General features: G+C 43.1%; 1 protein-coding gene and 1 long non-coding RNA gene across 5 annotated transcripts; one reads left to right on the forward strand and one right to left on the reverse strand.

Annotated features, from left to right (window-relative positions):
• Positions 1-6,542: 6,542 nt before the first annotated feature.
• LOC144996828 (uncharacterized) lies at positions 6,543-7,577 on the reverse strand. Its single transcript, XR_013659632.1, has 2 exons — positions 7,285-7,577; positions 6,543-7,145 (listed from the first exon to the last, which is right to left on the reverse strand). It is a non-coding gene; the product is annotated as an uncharacterized LOC144996828 (long non-coding RNA).
• On the forward strand, positions 6,889-25,196 carry LOC101157385 (large neutral amino acids transporter small subunit 4). 4 transcript variants are annotated; one of them, XM_020708350.2, is made up of 15 exons: positions 6,889-7,055; positions 8,815-9,030; positions 11,050-11,269; positions 11,422-11,477; positions 11,613-11,689; positions 17,485-17,577; positions 17,674-17,807; positions 18,088-18,299; positions 20,402-20,545; positions 20,659-20,676; positions 20,897-21,023; positions 21,103-21,235; positions 21,549-21,622; positions 22,620-22,743; positions 22,818-25,196. In XM_020708350.2, exons 2-15 carry the CDS (start codon positions 8,871-8,873, stop codon positions 22,977-22,979), a joined length of 1,734 nt encoding a protein of 577 aa, XP_020564009.1. In that variant the 5' UTR covers positions 6,889-7,055; positions 8,815-8,870; the 3' UTR covers positions 22,980-25,196. The 4 variants fall into 4 exon arrangements, with proteins under 4 accessions (XP_020564009.1, XP_011481047.1, XP_020564010.1 ...); XM_020708351.2 differs by lacking the exon at positions 6,889-7,055 and adding an exon at positions 7,819-7,958; XM_011482745.3 differs by lacking the exon at positions 20,659-20,676.
• The last annotated feature ends 1,322 nt before the right edge of the window (positions 25,197-26,518 follow it).

The raw sequence follows: 26,518 nt of genomic DNA on the forward strand, positions 1-26,518 counted from the left end.
ACATCATGTGACATCATGTGACATCATTTGACATCATTGGACCTCCTGAATTTCATCCTCAAGTATGAGGCATTTTCAGAGCAAAGGGATTTAGAGTTTGTGGGCAAAGACACGATAGAGAAAGAGAAACAGGAAGGTTTCACATCTTTTGAAAACAATAACTTAGTGTGCGTCAACTTTTTGAGATTTCTTGACAAGTTCTTTCAAAATGTCACACAGCGAAGAATTTCAGCAGACGGCCGTTTCCATTGAAGAATTAAATAGCGTCACAGAGAGCATTCTGCAGCAAAATGACACTTTGAGCAAACATCTGGAGAAAATTTGCGAGAGTTTGCAGAAAAGGAAAGATTTGGACAATTCATGCAAAGAATTGAAAAAGACACGCAAAGCTGCTATGGAGGAAAACAAAAAACTGGTGAAGCAGCTGGAGAGTCTGAGAGTGGACGTGGAAAAACAGATCCACGTGGAAAATGTGTGTGAAAAAGAGAGGACAAAAAGATCTCAGGCCTTGGAAAGTAACCAAGACCTGAAAACAATAATAGCCTCTCTCCAGGACAGACTTCAGCAGCTGCAAGGAATGGAACTAGAAATTTCTGACATGAAAGGTGAACGTAAACTTTTGGAACGGGAGAACAGAGGTCTGCAGTCCCAACTGAAGAAACTCCAGAAGAAGACTGCCCGCAAAGCACACCTGGAACCTGATTTGAAAAATGAATTTGATGAATTCCAGGCTTTAAAACAACAAACTGAAGAACTGAGGCAAAACCTTCAGGAGTTGCAACAACAAAATGAGGAACAAAAAGAGATGGCAGACAACTATCCTAGCATGATGGAAGATAGGCGACGTCTCACAGATCTGAGGGCTCAACTGGAAAGAGAGATTTCTGATCAGAGACAGCAGCAGGAGGAAACACGCCAGCTGATTGCTCGACGTGAGGAGGAAAAGAGAGAACTGGAATTGCTCAGAGAACAAACAAACGCCTTCACAGCAGAGAAACATGCACTGGCAGATGAACTGCAACACCGTGAAGCGTTGGAGTCTGAATATAAGGAGATGCAAGCACAAACTAATGACTTGATGACAACATTCCTCCCCCTAAACATAGAAGTTGCCGAGCTGCAGCTCAAGGTTTCAAACATGGATGAGGTGCAGGAAAAACTGAATGTTGAAAAGGAGAAAAATTCAAAGGCAAAGACTGAGGTTGCAAAACTAAAACAGCAGCAAAAGGAACTTTGTGAAGTGGCTGTGCAATACAACAAGTTACTGAGCAAACTGGGACCTCTTCAACAGCAAACAAAGGAGCTCAAAGATGAAAAAACCATGCTGACTGATCTTCTCAAACACCGTCAAACATTGGAGACTGAATACAATGAAATAAAAGCAGAAGCTGAGGAGGCAGAAGCTTACAACTGTCAAGCTCTGGAGGAGGTTGATTTTCTGAAGGGGAAGCTTTCAGAGCTCGAAGATGTGGAGTCAAGAATTTTAAAAGTAAAGGAGGACAAATTGAAGGCAGAAGAAAAATATGAGCGTCTCTATAAGGAACTCCAAGACATTACAGTTCAGATCATGGCTCATAAAGGGAGCAATGCTGCTCTAGAGAAAGAAATCCAAGATCTCCAGAGAGAAGAAGAAGAACTGAAAGAGCTCAGAGATGTAGTGAACAGAATCTCTGAAGAAAAGTCCCAACTTGAAGACAAAAAGAAGCAGCTTCAGGATAAAGTTTCAGAACTAAAACAGCAGAAAAAAGAACTTTGTGAAGTGGCTGTGCAATACAACAAGTTACTGAGCAAACTGGGACCTCTTCAACAGCAAACAAAGGAGCTTGAAGACGAAAAAACCATGCTGGCTGATCTTCTCGGACACCGTGAAACATTGGAGTTTGAATACAATGAAATAAAAGCAGAAACTGAGGAGGCAGAAGCTTACAACAGTCAAGCTCTGGAGGAGGTTGATTTTCTGAAGGGGAAGCTTTCAGAGCTCAAAGATGTGGAGACAAGAATTTTAAAAGCAAAGGAGGACAAATTGAAGGCAGAAGAAAAATATGAGCGTCTCTATAAGGAACTCCAAGACATTCAAGTTCAGATCATGGCTCATAAAGACAGTACTGCTGCTCTGGAGAAAGAAATCCAAGATCTCCAGAGGAAGGACCAGGAAGTAAAAGAGCTCAGAGATGAAGTTAACAGAATCTCTGAGGAAAAGTCCCAACTTAAAGGCAAAAAGAAGCAGCTTCAGGATAAAGTTTCAGAACTGAAACAGCAGAAAAAAGAACTTTGTGAAGTGGCTGTGCAATACAACAAGTTACTGAGCAAACTGGGACCTCTTCAACAGCAAACAAAGGAGCTCGAAGACGAAAAAACCGTGCTGACTGATCTTCTCAAACACCGTCAAACATTGGAGACTGAATACAATGAAATAAAAGCAGAAACTGAGGAGGCAGAAGCTTACAACAGTCAAGCTCTGGAGGAGGTTGATTTTCTGAAGGGGAAGCTTTCAGAGCTCGAAGATGTGGAGTCAAGAATTTTAAAAGCAAAGGAGGACAAATTGAAGGCAGAAGAAAAATATGACCTTCTCTATAAGGAACTCCAAGACGTTACAGTTCAGATCATGGCTCATAAAGACAGTACTGCTGCTCTGGAGAAAGAAATCCAAGATCTCCAGAGGAAGGACCAGGAACTAAAAGAGCTCAGAGATGAAGTTAACAGAATCTCTGAGGAAAAGTCCCAACTTGAAGACAAGAAGAAGCAGCTTCAGGATAAAGTTTCAGAACTGAAACAGCAGCAAAAGGAAGTTTGTGAAGTGGAGTAAACATTGGGAAAAGCCTTTATTTAGTACTTAGTAGGACACAAAAAGGCAGAAACTAATGTTTAGAATAGGGTCAATGGGAAAATTAAAACAGAAATGGGGTAAAAAATTGGGAAAAGCCTTTATTTAGTACAAAGTAGGACACAAAATGGCAGAAATATAAAAAATAAAAATAAAAAATGGGATAAAAAATAATGTAATAAAAATGGAAATGGTTTTTTATTGGTTTCATAATCCTTGTGCTGTCTTGGGATATGGTTTATAAATATGTGTGTTGTTGAATGCATGTGTTTGGTGGAGGAGGGGGGTTAACATAGAGTAACCCCCCCCCCCCACCCCACCCACTCAAGTCGCCTCTCTAACAAGCAATGTCACTTGTTAGGGGGGGACCTGAGGGGGGGGTGCACATTTTTAAAATACCTGCCTCCCCCCCACTGGACAAATGCAAACACAACACACACACACATGAAAAAGGGTTAATTAATTTGTCAAAATCCATTTAGGTGTTTAAAAAAAAGGGCGACACACTAATAAGTGTGTTTGTGTGGGTTTTCTCTGAGTACTTCAGTTCCCCCCACCCAACCTGAATGTAGTGTCTTTAAGATTATTATTAGTTAGAATTTGTAAATTGAAGAAAAAAATGTTGCAATTCTTTCTGCTGGTTGAAAACAAAAAACGCAGAAAATAAAAAATAGATGATTTATTAATTATTTATAATCTGGCCAGACTTAAAATGAAAAAAAAGGGCGACACACTAATAAGTGTGTTTGTGTGGGTTTTCTCTGAGCACTTCAGTTCCCCCCACCCAACCAAAATGTAGTTCCTGTAAAAAATTTAACAAGTTGATAATTTATTTGTATTAAAATTAATTTCATTCATAAAAAAAAGAAAACATGAAAAAAGTTGAAAAAGAAAGAAGTGCAACACACTAAATTTATCCCCTCCGTGAACCGCCACCTTAACGTGGTGGAGGGGTTTGTGCACTCGAGTGATCCTAGAAGCTAATCTGTCCAGGGCTAATGCCAATGGCATGGTGTCCCACGACAGACAGGCTCTAGGTGACGAGTCAGACTAAGAGCGGTTCAGAATCCCTCAACTGAGTCAGAAAGAACAAGGTCCAGTTGCAACACAGGTTGCAGTCAGGCCAGGCTTGGCCAGGCTGGGGCTCGCAAATGAGGGCGTGGTGGCCGGGGCTCTTCCCATGAACCCTGGTTGAGTCCAACCTGACAAAAAGACACAAAATCACTTCTTCCTATGCCAACTGATGAGGAACTGATGCATCGTGGTTCAGGGGACAGTTGAAGGCGGTTTGCTCCTTTTTCTTTATCAATTCACTAAAATAAACCTCAAAGGATGAATGGAGGGAAAGGTTCCTTGGCATTCTTTCTGCATAAAGAAATTTGCAAATCTTTTATTTCTCTGTTTACTTTAAATTATCGCAACACGTTTGAGTAAAACATCTGATTCAGGTATTTATGCACAATAACCACAAGAAAAGATTTATTAATTTTACATGTGTTTCTCTTAACTCATTTAAATTCACTTAAAGCCTTTGTCATTATGGCCCAGATCTTCAATATGTCTAAGATACATTTTAAGGTTAGTGTAAAAATTTAGATTTTGTTATTTTGCATCCATCCTTTCATTTTTCTTAACCAGCTGTGTCCTTTTTAGGGGTCATGGGACTAACAAAGCATAACCAGGCTATTGTTGGGGGGAAAAAATGAAGCTAAATCAGTTTTAGACCATTTTCAGGTTTTTTATCATCCTCCATTGGACAATTTGAGAAAATAATCAACCTATGAAGCATGTTCTTGGACTGTGGGAGGAAACCAGAGTCCCTGGAGAATACCCACACTTGCATGAGGAGAACATGCAAACTCCACAAAGTGATTTCAACACCAGTCCACAGCAGCCGGTTAATCCAACCGGCGTCCATTCCCGCCAAGTGAACAGGTGAACTCCACCTAGACCCACTGCTATTACCCCAACTGACAGATCCACCAAACTCTGTGTAAACAAGTAATCTCTGCATTCAACCAAACAGACTCTTACAGTTTTGGCACCTACACCATCCTTTAATGGGGTGACTTTGTACCTCAAAAATATGCCTATTTGAATATGTCAGTATTGAGGGCAGTTCTGTGGCTTCGTTCTGGCTCTTTTTTGCTCTACCATGTCAGAAGCTACCTGACACAGACGTAATCCACTATGGCACTTTTCACTTTAATGCTTAAGTGCTTTAATGTTTACGTTGTTCCAACAGTGGAGCGCCTCACTAACTTTGTTACTGAAGGACCATCCATTACTGAGCAGAGCTGCTTGGGATTATTTATGCACACTTAAACCAGAGTGTGTCGCTGTGTAATTCACTGTAAGCAGGCTTCATTAGAATTGCAAATCAATGCTCCTGCACCGTTTACCTCCACTCCTGTTGCAGTCACTCCTCCATCTCCATTCTTTGCCCCTTCAGACGCTCATCCCCCTCTTTCCCCCTCTGTCTCTATCTTCCCTCTGCTCGTATTGGGTACTTTGTCTTCCACAGCCATGCTGGGCAGCACTTGCTCCTCGGCACTGAGCCAAGCCAGAACCTGGACAGGACAATAATGGAAGGCAGGATAAAATGAAAGGTAGAAGGTTAGATAAAAGGAAGGGCAATGCACCTTAAAAGACTTTCCCTCTTTTACCTCTTAAGATGTTTGTGTTGTTAATCATTTAGGGGTGATGCCTGGTTTGTGTCAGTGATGCTGGGAATGGTGTCAGGTGTTCTTTGAGTGGGCCGAGGCCCCGGGGAAGACCCAGGACACACTGGAGAGACTATGTCTGTCGGCTGGCCTTGGAATGCCTCTGGGTTCCCCCAGAGTCGCTGGAGGAAGTGGCAGGGGCAAGGGAAGTCTGCGAATTCTGCTTAGACTGCTGTCCCCACGACCCGGTCCTGGATAAGTGGAGGAAGAAGGATGGATGGTTTGAAGACATAAATAAACAGTAATAAATTAATGTAAAAAATCATACACAATTAGTTGTATATTACGTCACTTCCGGGATTTAGGACATTCCCTTTCTGTTAGGAGCTATTTCTCCACTTTCGTTGTTGTGTTTCTGCATTTGTTACTTTGTACCTAGATTGTTTTTGTGATTCAGTGTTTGGTAATCAGCACCCAGATTTGCTTTTGCTTTTGTGTTTCCGTGTTTGTTCATTTGTTCTGAGATTGTTTTTAATGCTTCATGATTTGTTAGTTTGTACCGGGATTTGTTGTTGGTTGTATCTTAAATGTAGAAGTGTCTTTCACCACTTGGCCAGTGAGATTATTTTATAATGCCCCCCCCCCCCCCCCCCCCAAATTTACTCAAAAATCACTTGGAAAAAAAATAACAAAATAAACAAAATAAAATCTATAAATCCATAATTTAAAAATACAGTGTTAAAACACTTTTGTTTTTCTACAAATGAGGAAATTCTGACACTTGCTTGTTTTTATCATTATATCCACCAGATGTCGCCCTTTCTGTCTGTTTTCACTCAGCCGGCACGTGAGAAGCCCTTCCCCTCTAGATTTTCTAGGAAGTCACAGATTGGCACGAAGGAGAAGGTAAACAGGGTGTTTCCTCATAGAATGGTGGAATTATTAGAATCCAACTTGAATAAATCATCTGAACCTCCAGCAAACAAGGCAGACTCTACAGACATAAGAGGAGAGCCGACGAGAAACCGAAGATCTGAGACTTTGAAACCAACAGCTGGAAATCTGCTGAACTTTATTGGATAACATCCTGGATTCTTGTTGAAGAGACATTTTTGCGCGGTTCTGCATGAATCCAGCCCGATTACAGTGATCAGAATCCCAAAGACTTAAAGCAGCTTCTGCTGATGATGCATTCTATATGCTGAACCTTAAAGGTTACTTGGTTTATAATTATCACTTAGCTCTGCTGAACCGGAGTCCAAACGCCAAGCAGAAACTGTTCTGTCTCAACACATGTTTCACATTGACAAACAATTCCTGAGAAATGGGAGCGCTCTGATTGGCTGAGGCTGCTTCCAGCAGGCCAATAAGGGGGAGGCGCTGTTGTGCTCGCCGTCACTGCGCTTCTATAAAGTGACATCGACGGCGGATGAAATCAGAAACAGTGACGGGCACAGAGGGGTCTCGGCATCCTGCAGGTGAATGCCCGGACGCCTGTAGACGGAGAACTCTCAGAGGCGCAGCTGAGCCACCGGCACGAGCGCTCTGCAGCTCCTGGACCCGCTCAGGTGAGACTGCTTTCTGGGGAGGGGGGACTCCGGATCTGCGCCGGGGATGAGAGGACGACTCGGATTTTTGGATGCTTCAAGAAAAATCATCTGTAGATGTAGAACGATGTAAAGCAGAATGACTTAGTAGCACCGCATCGTTAGAAGTCCTTTGTTGCCACAAATACCGCAGCATCAAACACAGAGTTCCCCCAACTTCAGTTTAGATCATTTTAGCAAAGTCTGATACCTGACATCCTTCACGTCATGGATCTGCTGCAAACACGCGCGCCTGACATGAACTGTGAGCTCTTAACTGTCTCTGACTTGCACACTTTCATCCTAGCATTAATAAAATGTCACTTGACAGTTTAACTCGGCATCAAAGTTGTAAAAAGAGCTCGCGCGGGTGTAACGGGAGCAGCCGCGAGTGAGATGTGGGATGTGTTTTTGGAAAGCACTCTTTGTTCCAGGATGGACTCCTCAGCCCTGTTGTTGCTGCCGAACAGCTGAGCGCTTGTCGGCGAGACTTGTGTCAGGTTACGTGAGGGGAAAAGCAGAGAATCCGGACAAGGCCGAAAGCACGCTTCAAAATAAAAGCGGCTTCAGTCTAAGTTCAATCAAGCACCATAAATTGACATGAAGTTATACATAAAAGTACCTTTAGTGTTAAATCATGTCATATTACACTCTATTACAGTCCAATAGTCTTATAATGAATTAACATTGTTGTAGACATATTTAGTTGTACCGCTTGAAATGCAAGACACAGTCCAATTGTTTTTATTTTGAAGCCAAAAACCGGAAGTTGACGTTTTACTTTCCGTTGGTTGACGAGAAGGTGGGCTTGAGAAGATGCAGATTGAGATGGGAGGGGGACGTATTGTGCGGATGTTTTTCAGTCCAGTTCAGACCAGTTCCAAGGTTCGTTTAAAACTCTGCTTTATTGTTCTCGAGATGTTGAACAAAGACAGCTTTTAAACAGTGACTGACACACCGCATTTTAACGAGAAATGATTTAGATCATAAATGTTCAGCTCTGGAATTTGAGGTTTAATCTTTTAATATTCGTTTGCGATCAGGTCACTTCATTTATTTAACATTCATGAGGTTTTTGTTGCCCTCCCTCTCTCCCTCATAAGGCATGTTTGTCTCATTAACAACCGTTGAAAAACAACAGCGCTCGTGCCCAGAATCACACGAGAATATCGCGCCGCGCTGGTTCAAACTGGCTTCAGCCTGTGCTGCGTTCACGCGCAGTGCAGATGTTTGTAAAAAAGACACTTTAACACTTTAAAATCGTTTTTGCCTCTCTAAAAAGGGGGCACCATTGCTTTCAGCAACTAAATTAAACCAGTGGTTATTCCATCTATCAAAACAGAAAATATTAAGGTGTAAATGTACAAATGATAACATGAACACTTTTTGGAGTTGAAAAAAAAAAGAAACGGTTTACAGTCACCGAGCGCGTGCGCGACTCTCCCTAAAGGAAATGCTGCATGCATCAACAGCCTCACGTGTTGCGGCTGCATGACATGTATCATTAGCAGCCAATGAGAGCAGACCTATACAACTTTCAGGCCCATCTGATATTTCACGGGGGAGAACCTCTCGTGGATGTGGGCAGGGTTTGTGGCTGCAGGGGCCTATCCAGCTTCTCAGAACAAACGAGTGTGTGTTCTTCTCTGTTGCTCAAATATGTTTCCTACAGGTTTTAGAGGAATAAATGTGTCTGCATCCCATCATCATGATTGTTTTCCTTCTCTATCTTGTCTTTCAGGCTCCATCCTTTAGGTTTATTTAAGTTAGTCTGTTGTTATTTAAACGCCAGCAGAAATGGCACCCAGCTTGTCCACGGCCTTTTCCCGCCGCTGGTGGATGGCCGTTACAGCCGTCATCGAGAACCTGCTTTTCTCCGCCGTGCTGCTTGGGTGGTCATCCCTACTCATCATGCTGAAGTCCGAGGGCTTCTACTCCTATCTGTGCAGAGGACCAGGTGTGTCTGCAAAGGCCGTTTGGAAACCCACACTCACTTCGTTTTGTTTGTTTTGCTGCTGCATTCACATAAGTAAAGCTGAGCTGCAACTAAAACCAAAGAGCTGAAGCAGGCTGGGTTAAGACACACCTCGGTTATGGAACACACTCATCAGAACAGTCATGGAGGGGTCACCTGAGACATTTCATCCTGAATCCAGCTTCTGCATCTTCTAATCAAAGGTGTTCCTCAGAGCTATTGCAGCTGAGCTGAAGTACAAGGAAGTCGAGCAGCGCCACTTCCTGTCAGAATTTAGGCATAAGGATGCATGATTGCGTCACATCCGTTAGCTGACACGAAGGAAGAAATTCCAGACAGATTTTAGTTTGGATCTATGCAGACCACAACCTCATTCAGGGGTCGGTCACATTAAAGTGAAGTTTCAGGTAAAACGCTGTTACATTTTTCACAAACCTTTATCAGCAGAGGAGGTGAGACATTTCACCACTTTATCAGCGGAAACGTGCTGTTAGCTCCAGCTACAGGAACATAACTGTGCTGCCATCTGATGTCTGAAAATGTCATAACAAAACATGAACTCAATTAACAATATCATGGGATTCAGAATTCTGTCACTGCCATGTTAAAACCCACTGATTTTGGAGCTGAGCTGCAGCTTTTGTCTGTACTCCCTGGTTAAAGGAGGACAGCTCCAATGCAGTAAACCAGCTTTAGTGATTATTCATCCAAGAGCTTCTGATCTAGAGGACCAAAGGTAGAACTTATAGAAGAAAAACTTTAAGAAACTTTTTTTTAGTTGACTTGAACGTTCCAGGAGTGTTGAGAACCCTTAGAGAGGAGCAAACCTTCTGGTATGTTTGCTTGAGTGAGTGCACGGGGTTCTTCCCTATTGACTCAGCTTGCTTTTCGGTCGCCGTATGATTAGTCTGCAGTTCTGGTCACTGAGCGACAGATGCTGCCGGCTGCTGTTAGCCCAACAGTCAGCACTTAATGCCCCAGTGCTCCTCAAACACTGGTAATCGGCTAGATTGCCTGAAATCTGAGATGAGCGTACCTAGTAGGTCACTCCCCATAAATGTCTGAGTTTATGCAGCTAACAGTCTGAGGCTTCCTGTTTGATGAACCCTTTTTGTTAGAGGTCTTCTTCTTGACCTTAACTAAAGCCTGCCATGGGTCTTCTAGCGTGTGTTTATCAGGATGAGACTTGTGACATAAAGGTCACTGGTTTCGTATCTCTACGGCTGTTGAGAATCAAGTTCACCCGCTCCTCCTGATGAACCTACATTCATAAGATTGCGAGGTTTTGCTCTTCTAACGGAGCTAAAACAGTGGGTGAACGCGTCAAAACAACCTGCAGTTTTCTGACAATCATCTGGAGCATGTGACCTTTCACCTAGTTACCTCATCACTGGCAAACCGCCAGTTCTTTACATCTGGAGGATGCATTTGACTCAACCCTGCGGCTTCTTCCTGCTGCGAGTGCACCCTCTGCACGCCACAGCGTCACAATCTCTCCCCCAGAATTGTTTTGCTGGGAGCTGAATCAGCAAAACCACCGTCAGAATGCAGGAAGCAGGTCTTCACATGTGCTGTTTACGCGTTGGAGAAGGACTTTGTGTTGATGATCTTGTTCCTTAGGACTGAAATGAAGACACCCCTCCCACTACAAGTTTGATAACCAATAAAAATAGAGTCAACGTGACTTGAGTGGACATCTGAAGGGAATGGATCAGTCACAGAGCGTCCCCCTCAGCTGTTCCAGGGTTCATTTAATTCCGTCCTCTGGTTTCTTAGAATTGTGTTCTTTTTCACTTGTTTACTCGCCCCTTTAATGAGGCTCAGATTTCCATCAGCTTCATCTCCTTTAAGGGTGGAGGTGCTTTACTGCTCTACCTAAAGCAAAAATAGAAACGTGTCCTAAAATAATCAACCAAAGCATTTCGGCCCACGCGTGTCTGCAGGTCCTGAAGGTTCATCAACCTGAATCGCTCTTTCCCCTCTGCCTTCATGTCCATCCAGAAAACAGCTCCAGCCTCAACGTCTCCAACTCCTCCGCCGTGGAGACCGGCGATGATGGTGAGGAGTTCCTGCTCATGAACAACTGGCCCATCTGCAAGGATCAGGATGAGATGCTGAACCTGGCCTTCACGGTGGGCTCCTTCCTGCTGTCAGCCATAACTCTGCCGCTTGGCATTGTCATGGATAAGTACGGGCCACGAAAGTTACGACTTCTCGGAAGGTGAGCGGGAACCGGAATCATAACATAAATCCCGTTTTTCCTCCACAACGTTTTTCAGAGGAAACATGAATCTCAGATTAAAGAAAATGCTCAACATTTACTACAAATTTGAAGATATTTAAGGTTAACTTCAAACAAACGTTTGTCTCCAGTGCCTGCTTCGCCTTCTCCTGTCTCCTCATCGCCTACGGTGCCAGCGATCCCAACAGTATGTATGCTGATGTCATCCCAGCCATGTTTTTATTGACCTACACCATCTGCAGTTTGACAGCTCCTTTGTGGGACGTGCAGAATATTTATGGCCCGGCCGTCTTGTTTGAGCAGTGTGCTCTTCCTCCTGCAGATCTGTCCATCCTGATCTTCTTTGCACTGGCGTTGAACGGATTTGGAGGCATGTGCATGACCTTCACCTCGCTGACGGTAAGACAATGATGAGTTCACTGTCTCTGCTGCAGGTTTAGGAGCCCTCAAAGACATTGTGACCAAACAGTTTCATTGGTGTTCCACGGCCCAGTTTCCAGTTCAGCTCAGTTTTTGTTTAAGTTTGTTTTGGGGAGCAGAGAGAAGGTGAAGCTTGGTCTGCTGGATTATCACACACCTGAGTGCCTGAGCAAGTGCTGAGCTGTAGTTATGGCGGCACTCAGGAACATGCAGAGGTTCTGATGGGACTGCAGCCCTAGAAATGAATTCAAGTTGTTGTTTCATCAACTTATTGACGTCGAATTGTTAAAACAGTGCAGCTTTTTTTCTTTACAGAAATTGTGAAATGTCTGTTTTAATGCAATGTGAGAGAGTGAGGCATGAATCAGATGGAAAGAAAGCAGATAGAAAGCAGACGCTGCACTAGATTAGGAGGAACATTTGAAAGGATGCATGAGAGGTAGCTTGATGGAAAGCAGAGCTGGAGCGGATGAGCAGAGCCAGCGGTCAGAGATTTGCTGCATCATGGGAGACGAACAGTCTGCTTTGGTGATCTATTATTCAATGATGCTCTGCTGCTTTTTCAGGAACCCAGAGGCAAACACCCTCTTTTCATTATTATTGCATCATAGGAAAAATGTTGACTGAAAAAGAAGCGCTTCAGCAGATTTTTGGAGGTTTTGTCAGGAACTAAAGCTGCTTTTTAAACGCTGCGTGTTCTCGGTTCCGCTTGTTCTGAACATTTGGTTTCTTCACCAACAACAAACTGCAGAACAAAGCAGGCGGCTGGCTACACAAGACACAAACAGGAAGCTGCAACAGGAGAACTAAGTGTGCGTTTTCATTTCCCCACCCATTTTATCTGTGTCCTATTCGAATGGCCTTTTGAAACAAACACACACAGACAGACACACACAGACTCACACATGTCGTTGATCCGGTTCTATCCAGCTCCCACCAACTCCTGTCTTCTGTCTGCATCTGATCACATTTACACAGAATCTGCACACTGCAGTCACAGCCGCCGCGCAGCCTGGCATGTTCTGTTTACAGCTGTGCTGCTGTTCTGCAGCGCTGCAGCTTTTTTCCTCATGGCAAAAAAACCCCAAAAAACTTGTAAAGTCTCTTGTTCTGCCTGCATCTTGGTAACATTTTTTGATGGAAAAGCTCTCATGGCAACACGTCCCTCACTGTTACTGGCAATGACCTCAGAGAAAACCCTCTCCTCTCATTAACTGCAGGCGATGCACACTCAGCACCCGGTGTCACGGGAAAACAGGGAATGGACCTGAGATAATTGAGTGTGCAGGATGCAGGAAGGGGTGGATCATTCTGTTTTTTCCTGACTTTAGGCCTTTATTCTGAGAACAAAATCATCAGTAATGCAAATGTGTCCTCTGTAGAAGTCATTTCTAAACCTGAATAATTTCCAACCACTGCATACAATTGAATGAACTCCTTTTGGTATCTACAGGAGACATTTTGGGCCAATGATACCACATGGGGTCCTGGGAATTGTAGTTTTTAGTGGATTAAAAACAAACTGACTGGACAAAAAAGTTGACCTCACTCACATGTTAGATCAGACTGTCTCTTTGGTCAGTCCATCTAGGCCAAAGCTCACAGCCAGTTGCTCCTGCTATCAGAGGGTCTCTGAACCCAGCAACACCTTTTGGTCTTCTGACACCTGATAAACTGGTCACCAATTAACTTTTTAGCCTGGACATGCATCTCGGTTGAAGACCTTGGATGGTTCTATAACAGGAAAAGCTCTAAAAAGGGCTTTTTCTGCCTTAGATGCGGCTCTTTACAGCTGACTATAAATCAGGGATCTGTTCAGACAATATCTGATAAAAAAAATCTTCTATTTCTCCCAATGTTTTCTTCTCTTCAAATATGCTAAATTGACAGATGTCCAGTCAAATAGTGGAAGTTGTCACGGAGAAGTCCCGGCCGGTGTTTGTTCACCTCCCAGTGCACTTGGCTGCACTTTACAAAAGGACTCCCACATTGTGCGTCACATCAGGACCAGTCTGATCTGGTTATGAATGCGCCGGCTGAATTTTCCATTTGCTGCAGCAAAAAAGAAAAAAAAACATTTTTTTTCTTTTCTTTTCTTTCTCTGTTCTCGTCTGTGACTTTGTTTCCTCATTTTCAACCCCCCCTCCGCCCCTCCCAGCTCAAATGGACTGAGCTGCCTTTCACTCTCAGAGTCTATTTGTTTCTTCACGTTTGATTTTTCCCCACTTTCAAAACGCGCTCTATTCCGCAGTGACTCACGAGACATGAGCAGAAGAGCCAGTCAGCAAAAGTCACGTTTCTGCAATGCATTCTGGGCTGAAGTCAAACTGAAAATACCAGTCTTCCCTGAAATATTGCTAAAAAGACAAATAAGTGAGTCAATAATATGTTAGGGGGCGGAGTCAAGTAGGGACACTGTGTGCTGCTACTGGTGTTGTTAACAACATTTACCAAACACTGTAAATAATGGCGGAGTGACAAAATATTAACAATGTTTTGCAGACAACCCGCCCTTCATTAATCAGGTTAAACAAAGTCCCACTCCAATCATCTTCTGATCTACTGTACTGTGGGCGGCCGTGGTGCAGCGGTAGGGCGGTCGTCCCATGATCGTAAGGTTGCAGGTTCGATTCCCGCCTTGCACGCCCATGAGTCGAAGTGTCCTTGGGCAAGACACTGAACCCCACCTTGCCTCTGGTGGTAGGCGGGCGCCTGTGTTTGGCAGCGGAGCGACCACCAGTGTGAGACTGTGTGTGTGAATGTGTGTATGACTGGGTGAATGGGTCTGTGACTGTAAAGCGCTTTGTCCTTGTAGGAAGAAAGGCGCTATATAAGTATACGCCATTTAAAAGCGTTAACTGTGTCGTTTTCTAGGACAGAGTTTCTGCAGAGTGGCAGTAGTTCCCGCCCAAAACTCTATGAGTTTTGGGCGGGACCATTGGCATGGAGCAACCCTGTCCTCCCTCTCTGTTCCCTGTTGCTGAGAGCTCTCTGTTTACACTCTCTCCCACTAACTTAAACTCCAACCTAATATTAGCAGTGCAGCAAAAATGGTGAGCAGTGTCAGAGCTGTCCAGCTGTACAGTTTTGAGCCAGATGCCAGCTCAGACGAGGAAAACAAAGACCTGGTTGTCTGGAAGTTGACTTCAAGAGCCCAGCATATTTTCTACGTAACAAATAGGATCTTTTTTTCTTCTGCTTCTAATTCACGATTTGAATGAATGAACAATTAGAAATGCAAGTTAACGCATAATCTTTTTCCACAATGTCTTCCATCATGAGAAAAATGCTACAAGAACATGTGAAAAACAAATTTTTTCTTAAATTGGGTCTTTAAATCATGCAAAGAAAACTGATTGTTTTCTACCACCATTAAAAAAAGGAATAAACACATAACAGAAAAGAACTGCAGCGCATGTAAAAGATAAAGGCGAGTCGTACAAATCGACAGGAAGTGCCCCATGAAGCCAAGATCCCACAGACTTTCAAAGAGAAAAAATAGCTATTACTCAGGCCTTCTATTTCAAAATAACCATTCTTTCTTTGATACTTTTTTTTTTACATTTTCTCGATTATTCTCTTTTTTATGATATTTTTTCGGTAGTTCAAGTTATTCCCATCATAAACTGACCAAACAAATGCCTCAATGGAAGTAGGTGGAGCCTGCCGGCCCCCACATCCAACATTCAGAGCGTTTAATTGACAGATTTCGTGTAGCCAACTTTCAAGTGGTAGGGGTGTGGCCTCCAACAGGGTCACCCCTGATAGAACTGTTGACTTGGACCAATCACTGTTTACTGACCTCCTCTGGCTCCAGCATGGTACTGCCAGTGTTGGGGGAAAATGGCCTCTTCGTTTGTTTGGAGCTGAAAGTAAAGCATTTTCTATGGGCGACGTCACACTGACTCCAGTTCTCTGAAACAGTCATTGGTCAGATTCAAAACTGAGGTCTCAATAGGAAAGTGGCCTATACACCAGTGATGTCAGAACCTTCCTCTGCTGCCTACAGGAAACCACAGACACAAGCCGACCTCTTATCTCCAGGTGACCTTTATGAAGTTAAAAAAAAGCCTAGGGGTGGTGGGGGGGGGGGGGGGGGGGTGTTTAAACACTCAAATGTCACTTTGTTCAGACAGATCTAAGAGCAAACACAGCACACAAAAGAGCCATTCAGAGTGGAAACAACAACAAAGGCAGAAGCCAGCGCCATTCTGAAGATAATAATAGTGTCTAATGGCTTCTGCTCCTTTCCTCACGTGATGATGTTAACTGTAAGAGCAAAACTGGAGATTAACGAGGGAACAACTTTAAAATCTGCCAAACAAATGTTTGGACCTCCTCTGATCAAAAACGACGTAATCACACATTGATCCCAGAGGCGGGGAATCGCAACACATTCCTCTGATGATTAAAGATCTACAAAACAAGATGGAGCTCAGTGAAGCAAAGCCTGAGCTGAAGGTGTGTTTGGTTCCAGCCACAAGAACCCTGAAATCTGCAGCTCCTTCCTGACAGTAGCTCCACCAGGGACACGTCACACTCACTTTCCCACTTCTGCTTTGGTGAGCTGCAGAGCAAACCGGCTTCTGAGAAACGTACGTCTGTGAGCCACACAAACCCGTGTGACGCAGCCGCAGTGTCAGATGCCTCGCTGCATCCAAAGCTGATTTCATGCTTTTCTTAGCTGTTTTTAGAGCTCTTCATGTTGCATTCAAGTTTTTTTTCTTGCTTAGAGTTGACTGTAAACTCCTGCTAATAAAGAGAGAAGCATGGAGACATTCGTGCTGCAAAAACCTTGTTTTTTTTACTAAACATGACGTCCTACAGATGCAGAACTTTAGTCTCAGCCCTAGAACGATGCTGTTTGTTTTAACTACAATATGGTTTATCTATTTCCATAAAACTGTTCCTTCCTCCACAATTCAAAAATGAGGCACCCCATATCATTAAAATAACTATTTACATTTTAACTTTGTACCAAATCAAAATTTGAATAACTGCCAGAGCAAAAGCCATCAGCAGACAAGAGTCAAAGCTGAATCAGTCATTTCTGATCCCTTGTGGTGGCTGGATTCCACAAACACTGACTTTATCTTCAACTTCTGGTTCCTTTGGTCCCTTTTTCTACTATCTGGGCAAGAGGTGAGGCATTCCGACAAAGGTTCTGTCCCTGAGTCGGACCTCCGGGGTGAAATGTCCGGCCTCCTCTGTCAGGAGCCGCTGCAAGCAAAGGAGAAGAATGTTTGAGCATTAGGACTTAAGGCAGAAGCAGAGGTTGTGTTAAAAGTCTTTGCTCTAATGAGTTCATAGGGTGCATCCTCTGGGAGGGGGTACAGGCAGCTGGTTAGCGCACCCCCACCCTCACACACACATTAGGTGAACAGAGTTTACAGGATGACAGAGAAACATTCACACAAGACAAGATTCTGCTGAATTTTCATACTTTTCTTTTAGGATTTTTCCCACAAAAAAAAGGAAATAATCCAAAAGGAACATCAGACCAGCAACATTATTGTGTAAAACAGCTTGAGGATCTTCTCAATGAAGGCATAACTGTCTGTGGTGATGGTTTTGCTGTTAGTAATCCATAACATGCTGAGCACATGTTGACTGAGTGCTCTTACTTTCAGAAGGAAACTTCTGGATGACTGTTTTAAATTATACAATCTATTGATAAGTGTGGATATGATTGATTTCCAATGAGTCTTATTTCAAAATGTGAAACAAAGAGAGGATTTGTGTGGATGATCTAACATGTCATCTCTTCTCTTTAGCTCCCCAACATGTTTGGAGACCTGAGGTCAACCTTCATAGCTTTGATGATTGGATCATATGCCTCCTCTGCTGTCACCTTTCCTGGCATTAAGGTAACACAGATCACATAGAACTGATTATCAGCTGATATCAGTAGAGATGTGTCATTCATTCTCCATTGTAATTTTCTGGTTCTGTTTGGCCCTCAGGTGATCTACGACCTGGGTGCCACCTTTATCTCCATCCTGCTGGTTTGGGCCAGCTGTGCCTGCCTGGTCTTCTTGAACTGCTTTCTCAACTGGCCTCTGGAGCCCTTCCCAGGCCCAGAGGACATGGATTTCACGTAAGACCAAGAGGCTCAAGCGATCTGAGCTGTAATACTGGAGGCTTTGTAGACATTTGACTGCTTTACTCTAAACATCTTAGACTGAAACAGACATAAATCCTGCTTTGAAAGACAGACTGAGCTGCTGACATGAAAGACCATAGCACCAGATAATTGACTGACCTTCCTGCCGTATACCTGGAGCTTCATCCATGTTCTTTTCCTCTCCAGCTCTTTTTATTTTCTTCATCCTAAGATAAGCCATTCTTCAACTCTTCCGCTCTCTTGGGTTTTTCAGGGTGAAGATCAAGTTCAGCTGGCTGGGCTTTGACCACAAGATCACTGGGAAGCAGTTTTACCGGCAGGTGACCACAGTCGGCCGGCGTCTCAGCGTGGGCCACTCCATGAAGCAGCAGACCCCGGCTCCTTCAGATCTCGCCACACAGGACGGGAATAAGCTGTGCCTGTCCACTGTGGACCTGGAGGTGAAGTGTCCGGGCCAGGAAGAGAGTGAGTCCCACTGAGCCTCAAACTCTGCAGCAAAACCGTTCAGACAGTTCTGGTTCTGGTCATTGATTGTATCTGAGAACTGGACTGAGTCAGTGTGGCGTCACCCACAGAAAAGAATTTACTTCCAGCTCCAACTAAATCAAGTCAATTTAGTCGCCATTCTTGAAAATCTGCTCAATCTTTTTGAATGTTTGATGTACCTGCCTACTTCTATTGAGGCATCTGATTGGTCAGTTTATAGCTTGAAAAACTTGAACTACAGAAAAAAATATCATGAAAAAATGAGGAATGTCGAGAACATGTTAAAAAATAAAGGTATCAGAGCAAGAATAGTTATTCTGACAAATAGAATGACAGAGTAACAGCTGTTGATTTCTCCATAGAAGTCTATGGGATTTTGGCTTCTTGGAGCCAGCGGGTACTTCCTGTTTGGAACACCTGGGGGGAGGGGGGTCACTCAGTCCAGTTCTCATATACAGTCAGTGGTTCAGATGTAAAACTCTGACCTGGTGCTCAAGATTAGGAAACTCATTCAAAAACAGCAGGGAATTCACTGAAACATCAGCTATAAGATGAGTTTTAGTTTACATTCTGTGTGAAATGTTTGCATTACCCCCCTCCCCCATGCAGCTGTTACACATGGAGCTGGCTTCTAACACTAATTTATGGCATGGCATTGGTATCCAAACATGACACAGATTTTAAGTTGCAAATACTGGTCATACTGGTAGATTTCTATCTATTTGTCAACAGTTAATTTAACTCAAATCATTTTAGATCCTGTAGCAGTCTATAGACCACCGTTGAATTTCTTTAAGGAATACAGTTGGATTCAGAACATTTGCATTGTTTACTGTAATGAGTCACTTGAAATCATCTCTTACTCCTTCAAACTCCTTTCCATAACCCACTGGAAGTCGACTTGGCCCTTTCTGAACCTCCAGTGCTCAGCAGGCATTCCTCGCTGTCCCATTAGAGTCAAACAGTCCAAGCAGGTGGACAGCGGCTTTCTGCTAGCAAACAGAGCGGGGAATTGCTGAGGGCTGGGTTCTTGGAAAAGCCGGCTGGAAGGGGGTTTGGCCCAGTACAGTGGGAAGATCCTGGGAAGAGCTGTTGGTTCAAGTGTCAGCTGGTTTCTGAGGGGATTCTGGAGGTCCATATCTCCGGCACCATTTTCCTTCTCCTGTCTCCTGAAATCCAGAAGGCCGTTTTGAAACCTGCTTCATCCGTGCAGCTGCAGGGACAAACTTCATGTGAGGCCTAAAGAACACATTATGCCATCACTGAGGAAGCTTTTCCTCAAGAGACTCTTTAAACTCATATTGGACTTCTTTACATACATATAGTAGTTAAACTTTCATACTTGGATGTAAAAACATGCACTGCAGTGCTTGTGAAACATTACTGGGCCTCACGTCTATAACTAAGTTGTCTCTTCAATTAAGTTGGAATGGAGACCAATAAACCCATTTGCTCCAACGCTGAGCCTACCTTTAATTGATCTTTGCAGCACTTCACCATCTGGAGCGATGGGTTCATACTCCATTTATATTTCAGTTTCAGTAATGATTAACTTTTCCTAGAACCTGCATTTCTTTGACCACCCGGCTCGGTTTGGTAAACGGGGTTACCCTGGTTCCCGCAGAAATACCTCATTGATGGCTTCAGCTGCAGATGAACCCAAGCGAGGCCGTCTTTTTTCCTCACAGAGAGGTTGTACAGTTAAAAAAAGACACAGTGACATAGGCAGGCTTAAGCTTGTTGGTGCTTGCATTTTGCATGAGGCCTCAGGATTGATGTGTTTCCTTTATCTTCAGTGCAGTTTACTTTCACAATAAAGGTTTCACCAGGATCTAAGATGATAGTTAGTGTTTATTCCATGGGGATGGCATAAACACCCACTGAAGATTCTCCTCAGTGTTTTTTTTTGTATCCTGGGGTGATGTACGGACGATGATCATCTATCAGATAGACAGAAAAACCAGAAAAAAGAAAGTAAAGTAGGAAGAAATTTCCTTTGTGCGTTCTTTGACATCCATGTGTTTTATGACTTTAATTTGGTCCCGGCTCTGAAGGCCTCTCTGGTTTCATTTCCTCTGCAGCTCCGTCCTTCATGAAGAGTATCTTTAGCCCCATCTTCCTGCTGAGCCTCATCACCATGTGCGTCACTCAGCTGCGGCTCATCTTCTACATGGGGGCCATAAACACCATCCTGGAGGCGCTCACAGACTCAGACCTAAACACAGGTGTGTGCTTGCAGCCCTTTTCTGCAGCGTTTTGGTTTGTGTGCAGCAACTCTGTAGAAAAAATAACAACTCTGTAACGTCCCTGTCACGCTGGCGCCCTGCTACTGTTGCAGGGGAGAGGATGCAAGTGGGTAAGACACTTAAGGCTAATCTATCCAGCTACATTCATCACCTCCTCCACACTCTGTCCTCTGTTGTCTTTCCTGGAGTTTAAAGTCCGGAGTAACATGTCCCAAAACATCTCATGGCATCCAGTTTTCTTCAATGCAACAAAAGAAAGGCTTCATTTAAAACATGTTAGGCTAACAATGTAGGCTTGAAGGCGACTAACGCCTCTGCTTTGTTTTTCAGTGAGCGTCTACACCTCCATCTTTGGCGTGCTCCAGCTTCTGTGTCTTATCACCTCCCCTGTCATTGGTTACGTCATGGATTGGAAACTCAAAGAGTGCGAGGATGAGAACGACAAGAGCACTAAAAGGTGAGGGTGCACGTGCTTCAAATAAATGAGAAATTGAGGAAAAAAAACTTCTTAAGGACTATTTTCTTTTTCTTCGTAGGGAACCTGGGCAGCCGCGTCGTCCAGACAAACGGATTCAGAAGATCACCAATGCCACCAGAGCCTTCATCTTCACCAATCTGCTACTGGTGGGCTTTGGAGTCACCTGCTGTATTCCCAACCTGTCCCTCCAGGTACGCAAACCTCCTGCTAAACAGAGATGTTGCTCTGGGTCCTGTTGGGGGGAGTCACATTTCCTAACATGTGCCAGCGTAACCCCAACTCACTCTGATGTGGGAGGTTCAGACTGCAGAGAGCAAAAAACATAGCAGGCATTTACACAGCACTACTGACTGAGACTCACACAGCTACACAGTGCCACCTAGTGGACAAAAGCGTCACTGCATCATGTTTGTCTGCTTTTTGATAGAGATGAAAGCTCTTTGAAGCCAGCTGTAATTATTATACCTTGTTCTTGATGGAAAACGTGCCTCTTCTGTCCCCTAGATACTGTCTTTCGTCCTCCACACTATTGTCAGAGGCTTCATCCATTCTGCTGTTGGAGGCCTGTATGCTGCAGTGTAAGTGATGAAAACAGCTCGTTTTCACGACATTACACAAGAATTGTGTCGATTTTCTTAAGTGAGCATGACTCCTAAAACAATGAGGACATGAAACTCAATGGTTTTAACAAAAAAAAAAGCAAAAGTAAACTGTCAAACATGTGCATGCATGAATAGGTAAAGGGAAGACTTGAAGATTGAACGGTCCAACTGAAGAGTCTATTGATTATGCTCATTAAAGTCCCACATAAAGACTACTTTTTCTTACAGTTTTAGGCCATCATTTACAAAAGTGTACTTTTCAGGTCAAACTATTTACAAACCATAGAACGTGCATAACGCACGCAGGAACCATGAATCTGCTAAAAGCTGCAGCCCATTTGTTGTAAAATCAGAAGCAAATCTTGATTTTTGCATCTGCGTAAAGCCCAAGCAAACCAGCAAGTTTGAGTGGCCCTGCAGTTCTGCAATTAAACACTAGTGGGCAGCAGAACAGCTCCTTTTTTAGGGCTGCGTTTTACTTTCCAGGTTTGTACACTTTAGTCTTGGCGTGGGAGTTGAAATGCAGGAATTCATGTGCGTTAGGAACATGGTTACAGTTTAATGGTGTGCTTCAACCAGACCCCTCTCAGTTTTTTGAGTGTGTTATATCCTAAATGATTTTCAGAAAGGATGCTCAGCTGCATCATAAGTGAAGAGGAAAATCAGGCCCCACCCAGCATTTCAGCGCCACCCGTTTAGCTTAGCTCTACGTCTGCTGCCTTTAGCATAGCACCTCAGTGGTGAACTGGCTCCTTTATAATAAGTTGATTTGTTAAAATAAGGTTTGTAACATTTTGAAACTAGGAGTTCAATCACTGCTGGGTAAATCATCAAATTTAGATTTAGAAGCAGCTCTAAAAACTTTAGAACTTTCAAATTCATTTTATGGGTGTAAACAACATTTAACTGGAACTTTTAATTTTTCTAAAAGTACCCTGTCCCTGTGCCCTGACGTGCCGTTTTGCCCCCTCAGGTACCCCTCCTCTCAGTTCGGCAGCCTGACGGGGATGCAGTCTCTGATCAGCGCCCTGTTTGCCCTTCTGCAGCAGCCCCTCTTCATGGCCATGGTGGGGCCTTTGGATGGAGACCCTCTTTGGGTAAGAGGACACAAACACCACCACATCAGTAAAAGTCAGACTCCATTAGTTACATGTCATCTAATCTCCTGTAGGTGAATATTGGGCTGCTGGTTCTGAGCATGCTGGGATTCTGCCTGCCCTTCTACCTGCTGCTCCACAGTCGCCGCCTTCAGCGCCTCCGAGACGAGCAAGATGAAGACCCCAAAATATATGTGAAGATGAACAACGGCGGCGCTCCCGAGGAATGCGTGTAGACAGGGAGGCTCAGGCGCCAAACAAAGGAGGGAGGAGAACACGCGTGTGAGGAGCTCCACAGCTGCAGTATCTCAGAGACTGACAAACCTCATGTTTACCGCAAACAACACACACAAGCACATCCCTGCTTATTCCACATGAGCACTCACACCTGGTTTGTTCGTCCCTGAAGAAGCCCAAACGGGAGCTTCGGAGAAGCACAGAGACTTCTCCTCAAACGACTCCTCTGTTTACTCCTGCTGTTCTGATTGCCCGTCACTCGTGTGGTCTGCTGGTTCAGCTACACCTGTCACACTTCAGCACGGCAGGGGGATGACGAAGATGCCCCTCGCTGAAGATGAGGACAATCTGAAAACAGAAAACTCTCACCTGTTCAGAGCTGGTTTGGTGTCAACATTTCGGACTCCAGGAGCCACATTAAGTATTGTTATCCATCTTTGTTTGAGGTGCCACTCCACTGACGACCTGTCAGCTCTCCGTTATGGTATGGACTTTCCCTGGGAGGAAAACGCGCATGCACACGTTGAAGCAGCACTCTACACCTCTCTAATGCTCATGGCTGTGTGATCTTCAGAGACACATACCATGTCCACCAGAAAAAAGCTGGCTGCATCTCTGCCAGAGCTTCGTGAAAGAACGACAACCCGCATCTCCTCTGCTTTCAGTTTGTTCTTTCATTTCAGTGGTTTGACCGTTTCTACTGCATCATTATTAGCAATAAACGCACACACTATAGATACATTCAAAGCAAAACAAGCACATTTTGATGACCTCTCCTGAATTTTTTTACGGTGCTAGTTACTTTTAGAAATGTGTGGTTTCTTCTTTGAGCTGGGATGGAGGCCGTGCAAACCAGCAAATTTCCATTAAATTACAAAGGTGGATTCCAAAGAACTGCTCAGTTTAGGGTTTGTGATACTTTTTTTTGTTTGTCTTTTTCAATCAATTTGTGTTTATTGTGTACAGTATCTAAATGCAGCCACAGCACAGTCACTCTGGGAAACTTGAATACACTTCTTCAGGACAAAGATGGTGAAGATGTATTCATACAAAGCTAAGCATGACAGAACTACTATCTAGTTGCATTTACAGAAACCTGGAATCTGTCCACAGAAAGAGATGATTTTCAGTCTGTTGCCTTTGAATGCTCACATAGAAGCACCTCAGATCTTTTCTTGCTTGACAAGCCCTCTAAAGATGGTCACCTGGCGTGAAGTACGTCCAGATGAAACGCCTCACCCGAGCTTAGTGTTTGATCGTTTTCCCCTTGAAATGATCAGAGGTGACAAATTTATGGACAAACCTGTGCTGCCCCCTCATGACCCCAGCAAAGGTCTTAAGAGAGACGTGAATGGCGCACGATGCACTTTAGAAATGGACCTCAGTCATGTATTTGTAAACAGCAGCCCCCCCCCAGGACTCCCCTACCAGAAATGTGCTTTGTCGCCTTTAGTTGGAGATTCAGAATGTAGGAACAGAAAGGTATACATCTGAAATACTTGGGAAAATGTTATGTTGTGGATTCTATGTGCATAAAAAAAAATGTATTTCTTCTTTCAGTTTGACTTGCCACTTTAGATTCCAACAGTTACTTCTTTTCTTTTCATTGATTAAAAATAATAGAGAAATCACTAAATAATTGGTTTGATGACAAATGGGAAGAGAGAAAAGAAAAATCGAATATTTTAAATTATTTTTCTGTTATTATCTTGGGAAGGGTGAGCCCTGATGACTCAGAACTGCAACTTTGCACCTTTTTCAAAAGCCCAGTAAGACACCCTTCCTGTCAGGAGATTTATAGTACCGTAGTAAAATGTCGCATTGTTTCATGTCATATGCGAGACCGAAGGCTGGTGGAAGGAGTGAGGAGTCCTGGAAGACAGGGAAACCCTCCTGCCATGCGTCTGATTACCAGCTGTGGTTCAGCGACAATTTAAAAAGAAAATCTGATGTGACCTGAAAGAAAGGCTTTTTTTTGCTTTGCCAAGTGTGTTTGGTTATTTTCCATTTACTGTGCATTGATATGGTTTTTATTGTCTTTTTGGTTTTCATTTTACTTCTCTCTATTCTTTTTATATGAATGTGTGTTTTAATGATTTGATGTCTGATATATCTGGGTTTTAGACTGTACTGTAATATAACCAGGATGTTTACAGAACATGCTGTTTAGGGGAAAAAAAGGCTGAGTCCAATAAAAAAGAACGTAATCACCAGAAGTTATTGTGTTGTTTTAAAAGTGAAAGAAACTTCTTAATATAGATCGCTCTTCCAAAATTGGAAAAAGTATTTGGTTTCATAAAACTTCCTAATTTTTTTCTAAATTGGTGGTATCAATTCCCTCTTAACCCTTGTGCTGTCCTAGCCACTTTAACATTAGGAGTTGGGTCATCTAGACCCACTAGACAGTGCTCTGAACCTTTTTTCTTCAATGATTTGTGATCTTCACTGGTGTCCATGGATGACATGAAATCTTTCCACCTTTATCCACCTTTGTCATGGTAGGGAGAACACGTCAATGTAAGGGTGGGGTCATCTAAGATAGCACAAGGGTTAAATTGTAATAATGATTCTAAAAACTACCTGTCAAGTCTTTCACTTTCATCAGCAAGTTGTTATACTGGAAACTAACCTTTAAACAGAACTTTAGTCCCCATAACATTTCTATGGAATTCGTGATGTAAGTAAATCTTTATTTTCCAGAACTGGACATGCGATCAGTGTTAAATTTGATTGACAGTAGTAGATGGATTTTACGATTTGAAACTTTTCTAGGTAGTTTTAACTTGCATGATAAAATGAAACTGTAAAAGCTGTTCCTCAGTCTTTAATTGAAATACCAATAACGCTAATTCAGCAAGTTCAAATTCCTTCTCTGCTCATTTATGGCCAGTCCATCACCAGTTTACAAATAATCCTTTAATTTCAGGATATCATAGAGGAAGTGAACAAACTGATGTCAAATGACATAACATTTCAATCAAGAAATACATTTTAAAAATCATAATGATGATGTATATTTTGTAAAGGACCTTTAATATTAAACTTTTGGATTTGAAGGAAACAATTATACTTTTTGTGTTGAAAACACTGAAACAAGTTGCTGCTTAATTTTTTATTATAGCATTTATGTACGTTATCAGTTTTTGGAATGATTTTCATGTCTGGTGTTCTTCCATGGTGTCATAGCCCCATATTCTTCTGAATTCTTTGTTTTGGTAAAATTAAAATTTGGTATAATTTCACATGACAGCCTGATTTATTTAGCTTTAAATGTATGAAAATGTCTGGGCAAGTTTTATATTCATAAAAGTCCATTCTCAAAAACCAGACCAGCTTTTAATATATTTCATAAGCAGAGTTGTTTATATTTAAACTCATAGAAATTCATGAAAAGTAAAGAAAGAAATAAAACAAAAAACAAGAAAATGTTTCACCTTTCAGTCAGGCTTACTCTTCTCTGATTGGTCAAACCCAAATCATGTGATTGTTGACAGATGACGCACTTTTGTCAAACTCATTTCACAACTATTGGAGAATT

The sequence above is a fragment of the Oryzias latipes genome, chromosome 13, assembly GCF_053564925.1.
Source record: "Oryzias latipes strain Hd-rR chromosome 13, Olatipes_Hd-rR_3.1".
Taxonomy (NCBI): Eukaryota; Metazoa; Chordata; class Actinopteri; order Beloniformes; family Adrianichthyidae; genus Oryzias; species Oryzias latipes.

What these genes read in the sequence shown, in the direction of transcription:
- LOC101157385 (XM_020708350.2), top strand. Translation starts at nt 8,871, where the DNA reads ATGGCACCCAGCTTGTCCACGGCCTTTTCCCGCCGCTGGTGGATGGCC. An exon ending in GTGTCCGGGCCAGGAAGAGA is followed by an intron (nt 18,300 to 20,401) that starts GTGAGTCCCACT and finishes TTTCCTCTGCAG; the next exon opens with CTCCGTCCTTCATGAAGAGT. An exon ending in TGGATGGAGACCCTCTTTGG is followed by an intron (nt 22,744 to 22,817) that starts GTAAGAGGACAC and finishes AATCTCCTGTAG; the next exon opens with GTGAATATTGGGCTGCTGGT.